General features: G+C 45.2%; 1 protein-coding gene across 1 annotated transcript; it reads right to left on the bottom strand.

The window, feature by feature from the left end:
• Window positions 1-323: 323 nt before the first annotated feature.
• Gzmk (granzyme K) lies at window positions 324-7735 on the bottom strand. The gene is given in 7 exon segments (XM_051172261.1): window positions 324-524; window positions 664-763; window positions 765-901; window positions 1683-1833; window positions 7288-7328; window positions 7330-7436; window positions 7675-7735. Coding segments are annotated over 7 exon segments (798 nt in total).
• Between the last annotated feature and the right edge of the window lie 2569 nt (window positions 7736-10304).

Raw genomic sequence — 10304 nt, 5'->3', positions numbered from 1 at the left:
AAGGCTAATGGGTAAGGGAGGGATTTGCAAGGTCATGCAGCAGGGTTTCTCAAGAATGAAGTCAAAGCTCTGATTAAAAAATAAAAAATAAAAGCCCTAGAGACTCCTCACCCCTGCCACAAGATTAGGCTGAAAAGAGACAATCTGCAATGCAGAGTAAGCTCCCACCATCTGGGTCTGGACTTTCCCACCCCCAGGACAGTGAAAAGCAAATCCCCACGGGCTTTAAGCCATGCAGCTTATGGCATTTTGCCTTAGAAGACCGTGCTATTTCAGAAATGTACGCTGTACATCTGAGCTGGAATACGAGCAGTGTCAGTCACTTAAAAGGCGGTCCTTTCGGGGAAGAGTAAGTTATTTTCCACTTGTGACTCAGGGTTGGCAAACTTTCTAAGGATGGCAATGCCTCCCCACGGATACCTGTAGAAGTACACAGTCTGCTGTCTGATGAACAAGCATTTAATGAGAGCTACTTGAAGGCTGGAGAAGTTCACACTGGTGGATGAGTAAATGCAGAGGACACGCTGCGAGATGGGTCAGTGAACTTTTCAGAACTGTGCCCTCCTACTCTCCACGCCTCTTCTCGGTGTGAGAAAGGGCAGAAGTGACTGCAGTTCAGTGGTCACCACAGTCAGAAATGCCACCTTGAATGCGGGGGCTTACCTGGCAGGAGTCCTTTTGGCCCCTGGCATCGCCGGCACACATCATGTTCTTGGTTACAACAGGGTTGTGGTTGTAGTAGCATTTGCTGTTGCAGCGTTTGGGTATCAGAGTGGGTTAACAGATGGCGGTTGGCGGCTCCCCAGCCAGTAACCTGGCATTTGGGTCCATCCCTAAGATAGGTTTTGGAACTCAGGTGAATCAGTTAGATGTACTTGTTCAGTTCCACAGCAGCACGAAGCTGAAAGATAGAAAAAATGAATAAATTCTTCTTCCCCGGTGGTTCTTTTTTTCAACTAGACCTCATTTGACTGTACGGGGTGTGTGGTCCCTCTGCCTCAGGAAGGCATCCCTTCCTTTTGAATGTACTTTGATGATGATGGTCTCCTGCTGCATTTTTGGCTGTTTCTTCTGACTGTGTTTTCCAGTCTTCGTGGAGCTCGCTGGTGTCTGGGGAGGGGAGCTTATACAGACTGGGAGTTCTGTAATTCTCGAGCAAACTGGCCTTTGCCCTGCACTGGATGGTTTTCTGTGGAATGACATGCATGGGTCGTGACTCTGTGGGCTGGGCTGCTTCCTGCTGGATAGGGCCCTTGAGTACGGTCTAGACTAACGTTTGGACTGGACAAAGTGTGGTCTAGACCAAGTTTTAACTGTTTTTTTTTTTTTTTTTTAATTCCCCGAAGTCACTTGGTTGGCTCTGTTACATAAACAACTGTTGTAGTTTTCAGTTGCTAATGTAAAAAGCACTGGGTGTGTACGCATGTGTCTCCTGAGGATCTTTGGGTCTCCTGACATGTTGCTTCTCTACATAGTGAGCAGTAGTGTTGATTTCCCTTGTATAAACATATCTCTGATGCAGTTGTGAAATTTTTTTCTTTCAGGAACATGGCCCTTCATAGACTGTTTCACAGTTACCACAAACATGGGGAGGGTGCTGCCAAAATGCTTGCATGCAGTTAATTCGCTTAGTCATCCTGTATGACAATATTGAAGAGACGGAGGGAGGCAAATCTACCTACCTTTATGGGCATGATATCGTGTGACGTGAAACCTGACTGAAATCTTGAGAAGGGGATGAATGCTTTAATCTCAAGCGTCTGTTTCATGGGCCCCTTCTTCGAAAGAGAGCGCGCTCCTAGAACCACTGTGGGATAGTGGCCTCTGGAAAACCTGAAAAGGCAGTGGGGGTAAAACAGTGTTGTCCAAACCCACCCATCAGAGGGGAAGATGGTGGAGAGACACGTGCATGAGAGACCAAGCATGGAATCTGTGAGACCTGCTTAGGGCCAGGTGAAGCGATGGAGGACCCATGAATCCCATCATTAGCATCCCCATCAGTAATCTCCGTTTCTAGAGCTGTGGCATCTTCCCAACAGTGTAAGGTGCTTGAATGACAGAGGTGAGGGCTCTGTTACACTGGCTCATCACTCTGAAGAGACTCATTTCAGTTAGCATCGGCCTGTTCCACAGCAACCAGATACACTTGAGAGGGTACATGCAGAGCCAGTGATGAAAAGGAAATGATTTTGTTTTGGGGAGTTTTGGCAACATGTTGGAACCACTTGTGTGTTACAGAAATTTCCTATTCTAGTGTACTTATGAAAGCCACTTCAAGTACTTTCTGAGAATAAGGAAGGGGCTAAAAATGGTCTCAGAGGCAGAGGACTTGCTTATCATGTACAAGGTCTTATGGTTAATCGTTTGTCTGAAAACACACACACACACACACACACACACACACACACACACACACACACACCAAACCAAAAGCAAAAGCAAAAACAAAACAAACCCAAACCAACCAATTAACCAGCAAAAAAAGAAAAAACAAGACAAAACAAAACAAAACATATACCAGTGCAATTCCCATCATGGGATACAGAAGCAGGTTAATTACAAATTTCTATGTCACCCAACTGGTTACATAGCCTTGCCTTAAAAATTAAAAACAAAAGTATTTGGTTGAAATAAAACTCTTATTTTTTTGCTACTAGCAAAAGAGATCAAGGCAGGACACAGATAGCAGAAACACACATAGTTATACATATAGATTTGTGTTCTTAAAATTCAAAAGGGGCACAGAAGAGCTTATTGTGGGAATGCCAGCTCTTTTCATTGAAAAGTTTGCCTATTGCAAAATCAGAATGCGGATGGAATTTCTCAGAGGATGTGGACTGCGTTTCTTAGGACTAACTCAAATTCAAATCCCACGTGCCCGTGCCCACTAACCCCAAAGCTCTGGAGGGCAAGGAAGACACAAAATGCCCAGATGAACACTCTGACGGGAAAGTGGGCGTGTCTGTAAAGAGCCCACATGAGGCCCAAAGGCTGCTGCTGTTAAAGGTAAAGGCTGATGAAGGAAGGAGAGTTCTGATGCTAATCCATCAGTCACCCAGTCCCTGCGCTAGTTAGTGACTTTGCAATGTTTTGGTTATTTTTGTCTCCTCTGGGAAAAGCTCATAAACATAAGCAGGCCATTATGTTCTCTTAATTTTTCAGCTGTCCCGCCATGGTCAAGTTTTCTACCCACGAAGTAAGTGAAATTACCTGAGTCCTACCTCTTTTTCTGTTTTGCTTTTTTTTTTCTCCTTTGTTTTTATTTTTTGTTGTTGTTATTATTTTTGGCTTTTTTATTTTTTGTTTTGTTTTGTTTTTGAGACAGGGTTTCTCTCTGTAACAGCCCTGGAACTCACTTTGTAGCTCAGGATTGCTTCGAACTCATGGAGAGCCACCTGTCTCTGCCTCCTGAGTGCTGGGATTATAGGCGTGAGCCACCACTGCCTGGTTGACTCTACAACTTTTTTTTTTTTTTTTTTTGATTCTACATCTTTTAAAAACTTAAAAAAATAAAAATAAAAATCACACACATGCTGTATGGCTGATGCACTGTGGTATGTGTGTGGAGGTCAGAGGACAACTTTCAGGAGTGAGCTCCATCCTTCCACAGCCTGGTCCTGGGGATAGAACACAGGTCCTCAGGCAGCTCCCTAATAAGCTCTTGTCTTAGTGAGTCCTCTCACTGGGCTCCATCTCTTTATTAGAGTCTAGATATGAATTCACACAGAAGAGAACGGATAATACCAGGCTCATTAATTTGCACATCACAGGGTCTTTTTTCTAGGCGTGACCTTAAGCATGTGGAGGGATTTTTTTTTCTGGTTTCTTGAGTCCCACCCTGACTGCCCTGCAATGGAGCTATACACAGACTGGACCCACGGCTTTGCTTGTACCACATTACTTCTCTTTCTCTGTCTGCTGAAGATGGCTGCCAATCCTCCCTCCATGGAGCCCGACAGTGCTCTCCTCTGTATTAAAGTCACTGGAAGCTATAGTCCTCACTAGACTTCTAAATGCTTCTAAGTGACTTACCTCACATATAGAGGAGATGGGATGCAAACCCAGGGTTTGTGTTCCAAGTCCAGTGCCCTTTTCCTGCCCCTCTATCATCATCACCACCACCACCATCATCATCATCACCACCACCATCATCACCATCACCACCACCACCATCATCATCACCACCACCACCACCACCATCATTGCTTTGCATCAAGTTTCTCTAACATTTTGCTTCTTCGGTCAGCCTGTTTTGATGCTGAGCAGGGCCCCTGCTTAGAGCTGCTCCTGAGCTCTGGCACCAAAGGCAGGGTTCCTAGCTCTTCGGGTCTCTCTTGGCTCAGACAGAAAAGGTGCTGGCTGTGAGAAAGCAGAATGTTCCCAGTCGCACCCCATCACCAATACAAGCGGACCCTCACGTTCATTGCTTGGTGATTAGCATGGAAGGGTGCAATGACAATGTAGTGATCTCGGATGACGTCGCTAAGGTCTTGTGTGACATGCTTTCCATGAGTTTCCTTCACTGAAGCAGCAGCCTAGTGAGGTAGGTGTGAGGACGGTCCGGTCCTCGTTGTTTAGAGGAGGAAGTTGAAGTTCAGGTGAATCGAGCCTGAGGATGCATTAGGCGGCAGCTCTGGGATGCACATTGGGCAGTATCGGAGCTCCTGATCTGGGCACTAGCACTGCCTCAGCCTCAACTCCCCAGCACCACAAAAGCAAAAGAAAACTGGTTCCATTGCTTTGCCTCTGGAGCTTGGGTTGGAGTAAGGCTATGTGAAAGGGGCCATTGGGGGCCCATTTGCTTAGGCAGGTGACAGGGGAAGGATACAGGGAGGCAGAAGAGATAACAGAGGAGGGGCATGGGGGGGGCGGGGAGAACAAGAGCATCCCTTCTGATCAGTTAAAAACATCAAAAAGTAGATTATGCAAACTTTAAAAAAAAAACTATTTCCTTGGCTTTTTTTTCTTTGTAGACAGGGTCTTGCCAGACATTTGAAGCTAGCCTCAGACTAGAAATCCTCCTGCCTTCAGAGTGCCACCATGGGTACTGCCAAGGCACTAAGAAAGGAGCTGACAAGGTGGGTGGTGTGAGAGAGAGCCTTCCTCACATATCCAGCCCACTCTCTCATGTGCTGAAAGGGAGGCCTGGCTTAGCAAAACTGTTCCCTCAGGATCCTTGTGGGAATTTGTGGGAAGCCACCATTAAACTGTTTCATAAATATTTTGAATTTCACAAGGCTTAATATTTTTCCAAGCACTGATTTGCCTACATTTTTACACCCAAGTGTCCCTCAGAGGAAATTCGATCCACACATTTCAGAGTTGTTTATATGCCAGCCATTTAAAGCAATATTTAGCAAGAATTTTGTAAAACTCCAAGACCTTTTTTAAAAAAAATTCAAGACGTCTCTTCAGTTCTCCCTCCCTCCCTCTTTCTTTCTGTTAATGTCCTCCTTCCCTTTCCTTTATTATTGTTATTTTAATTGGTCTCCTTCTTCCTAATTTGGAAATACACTTTTACTGAATTAAATCTCCTAGATAATTTTTAAAAATAACAACATTATCAACCTTCCTGCTGGGACTTCACACGTCATGCTCCATGTTGCACAGCTAAGCACTAACTCAAACCACTGGCATTGTCTCCCCTCTCCACCAGCCTTTATTGAGGATTTCTACATGTAGCTCCTTGTCTGGGAGCTGTGAGCAGGCACATGGTGGAGCGGCACAGGCTTTGCCTTGAATGATGTGTTCTTGTCTGGGGAGCTTTGAGTGGGCACATGCTGGAACAGCACAGGCTTTGCCTTAAATGATGTGTTCTGGCGATGTAGAGAGCAGGGCAGAAGTGAATGTGTGAGTGTGAGGGGGTGCACGGGTGAGTGAGGATATGACATTGGAATCCAGCGACTTGCTCTTTCGAAGCAGAAGGGGTATTTCCTCCCCATTTTCAGGCTTTGGAGCGTCCAATGTGGTTCCATTAAAATGGGGCAACCAGGCAATATCCAAAGTAGAGAAAATCAAGTCAGTGCAGTTGTTTTGTTTAGAGTGTTGATGTCTAGATAGTTTTAATATATATATATATTATATATGTATATATAATACACACACACACACACACACACACACACACACACACACACTCCTATCAATCCTTGACTGGTTTGGAGTTCAGTATGTAGAAAACCAGGTTGGCTTTGAACTCCCCTCTGTATGATTGACTGCCTCTGCTTCCTGAGTGCTGGGATTAAAAGCATATGCCACTATGCCCGGTTACTTTTTAAAGCTTTATTTATTTTATTTTGTATGTGCGTGTCTTGCTTGTATGTCTGTCTGTGCACCACATGCATGCTCGGTGCCTACAGAGATCCGGAAAGGGCATTGGGTCCCCTGAGCTAGAGTTGACAGTTGGTTGTGAGCCACCACGTGGCTGCTGGGACTCAAACCCTGGTTTTTCTGGAAGAGCAGCACGTGTTCTTAAGCACTGAGCACCTCTCTAGTCCCTTAGGTGGAGGGCCATAGTGCTGTAAGGAAAAGAGAGTGTGATCTGGGATCCAGGCAAGAAGCTTAAGATGCAAATATGGAAACAAAAAAACAAAAAAAAAAAACCCGCCATCAGAAAACTCAAGCAAATGGCACATCAGCCGCCCACTGACCTTGCAGCATCCCAAGACAGATTTTATACCTCATCTTAAGCTGACAGGGACTTGGAGGCTGCACTTCATGGTCAGAAAAGCTTCCCTTTAGTGGTCCCCAGGCCTAATAACCTGCTCTGCTTCACTTTTTATAAACCCTCTACAATTGTGCTCCCGCCCCCCACCATGGAAGTTGCTGTTTCTTACTACTGTGGTTTGCAGTATGGGCCTCCAAATTTTGGGGTAAAAGGTAAGGCTGAGGAACTAACGAATCTGCAAATCCATTGCCAGTGCATGCACTCACAGTGTTGTCTGCAATATATCTGCGCTTACTAAATGTATCAAATATTCTGAAATACCTAAATTAAAATACGAATTCTCAAACCCCCATGAAACAGGACACAGTAACTTTCCCTTGCACACAGCTTCCTATCAGCAATTTCAGTTGCTTGTGATGAATTGCTGTTGAAAACATTACATGAAATATTCCAGAGATAAACAATAGGTACATTCTAAAATAACACACTAGAGTAGATTGTTCTTTTTATCATTAGTGTTAATCTAACTGTACTTAATTCAGTGATTAAACCTTATCCTATGTGTGTTGTTCTTCCTGGACGCGGAGAGCTACATACATGGAAAAGCACAGGGGACTCACCAGGAGTAGCAGTGGGCGGCTGTTAGCACCCACTGGGGGAGCGTGGATCAGGACTCCACAAATATGCTGGCTGCGGTACTGGATGGAAGCCATAAACAGCCTGGAATGCGGCTGTACTTCCCTCCCTCCAATAATTTCAGTACGGAAACCTGCAAACGTAAGCCCGAAGATTTTACAAGCTCCAGCGGTGGCATCTAGCTCTTCTGACAACAGGCACCATTATCATTAGCATAGCGACAATGCTACTCAATAGTTACTATGCTTTCCCAGATTAGCAGCTGTATAGGCCAAAACAGGTTAAGAGGTTAAAAACTGCTTACAGTGTAATGACGTAATCGCTAGGGATTCACATCATATTTACATGTGGCAGCAATAGGAGATACTTACACTCTGAAGACATATAAACCCCAGCTCTCAGGAGAAACAGAGCCAATGAAGAAAGTCTCATAATTACAGCACTTCAGAGTTAAGGAGCACAGATGAAGTACTTGCTCCGTGGCTGAAAAAAAAAATATTCTGAAGATGAGTTGTTTTTGTTGTTGTGTTGTTGTTGCTGCTGCTGTTCTGGCAAGTTTCTCACCTCACATGCTCTAGAGGTTAGAGTTTTCACACCCACGTTTGCAAAGTATCTCTCAGTTGGGGCATCTCTTTGGGGTCTGTGCTGTCAGTATGCGATGAAGAGCTCACTTCTGGGTGAGTACCCCTGGTACAGGTGGTGAAGGAATGAAGAAAGCTCGAGCCACAAGACCCCAGTGACTTGTAGACACTTCAAAGACGCACTTTGCTCTAAAGCAGTAGTTAGTTCTCAGCCTGTGGGTCACGATCATATCAGATGTTTACATTACAAACTTGTAACAGCAAAATTGAAGTTACAAAGTAACAACAGAATAATTTTGTGGTTGGCGGGGAGGGGTCACCGCAACATGAGAAACTGTAGTAAAGGATCACAGCTTTAGGAAGGAGTGCTCAGGGTTTCCCCAGCATGAAACGAATGATGCTTTCATCGTGTTTAACTCCTCTCCACCGCTCACCTGGGCAGAGATTTATGATGGAGAAAGACGAAGCCTTGCCCAGGTCCTCCGGGCTTCCCAGTGTGGCTTAGCTGTAGCACGAAGCTCATCCAGAGAAACCCATATGTTCCACAGACAGCATATGCCTTGTCTTGCCATTTCCTTTGGTTAAGTTTTAGTTAAATTTTTTGGAGATTTACTAATGTTATTAAAGGGGAATATTGGCAACACATTTTTTTTTTAATTCAAACTCTCTTTGAGTCAATTTTAATTGAAAATGACCACATGTTTACCCAGGGCCTTAATAATGTCTTTTTAAAGGACTGTGTTCCATCATTCTCCCCAGGAACAGAGGACAGTGCAATGCCAGGCATCTTCATGGACCGTCTCTTGATCAGACTCAGGATTCTGCAGGATTCTATCACACTGAGTGTGCAAGCACAGGAATTATAATGCAGGTACAAGCACACACAGACGAGGCATGACAGCCCCAAATTTTTCTAGAAACTCTTAGCAAAACTTGAATAGCTTTTTTTTTTTTTTTTCCAAAACAAAGTTTCTCTGTGTAGCCCAGGCTGTCCTGGACTCATGTTATAAGACCTTGCTGGGCTCGAACTCATAGAGATCCACCTGCCTTTGCCTCCCTGAGTGCTGGGATAAAAGGTGTGTACCACCCCCCTCACCCCCCCACCCCCCCACTCCTAATTTAAGTGATTTTCAAAATTCTCTTTACATGGTCATTTGTATCTTCGTGTTTATATCTGTGAGGAAGGCAGGACAGCATTACACTTATGCTACAGCTGAAAAGATAAACTCAGAGTGGTTCATTCGCCCAAGGCCATAGCATTGAAGTGGGGCCAAATCTCACGGCTCACCTGTGGTAACGTGGATGTTAATAAGTGTGTGTCAGGACACGGCACAGGATAAGTACTGTCCTGTTTTTATTTTACAGGGACGCAGCCTCAGCAAAACTTTGCAAACACAGAGTGAAAGAAACAACCCACGCCCAGGAGCAATGACTTCTTGCTAATAAGAGCAAAAGGTGAGATGCGAGAGCTAGCTTGAGAAAAGCCACAGACTTATGAAAACAAGCCCTCTAGCACCACCCAAACGTCCTACCAACTGTCAAACGATTTCTGTTCCTGCTGATGGACTCTCAACAGATCCTGCGTGTGCCAGGTTGCCAGGTGGGCACAATCTTGCTTCTAAGGGTATCTTCTTGATGCTGGGAACAGGTGGGGGCGGGTAACATGTGAAAGTGATTTGAATGCAAAGAAGAAGTAAACTGTAAAGGGCATTTTTAGGGCGGCATTGTTGAGACATCTCTGCCAGCTTATTTCTCTACAGTGAGGACTCACAACCGCACGTGGCTTTTACTGCAGATGGCTAAGCATTTTCATGCTGCCCCTCGTCTTGTTTTATGGATGGAGAAACTAAAGCTTGGGCTGTCTAGATTACCCAGCTAGCAGATGGTCCCTAAACCCCCATGCATTGACTGCAGACTTCATGTTTCCTTCAACCTGACCACACTGTCGGCCCTGTTCCCTCTGAGAAGCCCCTGGCTTAGACACATCAGGAGGCAAGCTGGCTGTGCAGAAGGGAAAAAGGATTTAGCCTTGCACATTGCCATTAGACATGGGTGAGATTTAGTTCAGTTGAGAGGCTCATAACTCTTTCTTGTAATTGACCTGGAAAATTCTGAGAATTCTGTTGGTTTATAATAATGAGTTCCCGGGTTTTGGCTTTAGAGTTAGTCAACAGTATTCACTCGTTGTATTTGGGGTCGTGGGTTTGAAGACAGTGGGCTGTGTAACACGGTGAACTGGGTCATCTCACTGATTTCTGGGGGTTGGCTTTTGTTCTGTTGAGTCTGCTGCAGGGAGAGCCGTGTTTGCTTTGGATGGCTTTTACAGCAGCCGTCCTAGGCAGAGCAAGTGCACGGTGCTCAGCCCAGGAGCAGCTCCTCGCAGCACACCCGGCCCTTGTAGGTCTCCACTGGGTCACTCA

The sequence above is a fragment of the Acomys russatus genome, chromosome 30, assembly GCF_903995435.1.
Source record: "Acomys russatus chromosome 30, mAcoRus1.1, whole genome shotgun sequence".
Classification (NCBI taxonomy): Eukaryota; Metazoa; Chordata; class Mammalia; order Rodentia; family Muridae; genus Acomys; species Acomys russatus.
This window is presented reverse-complemented; position numbering and strand designations above follow the sequence as displayed.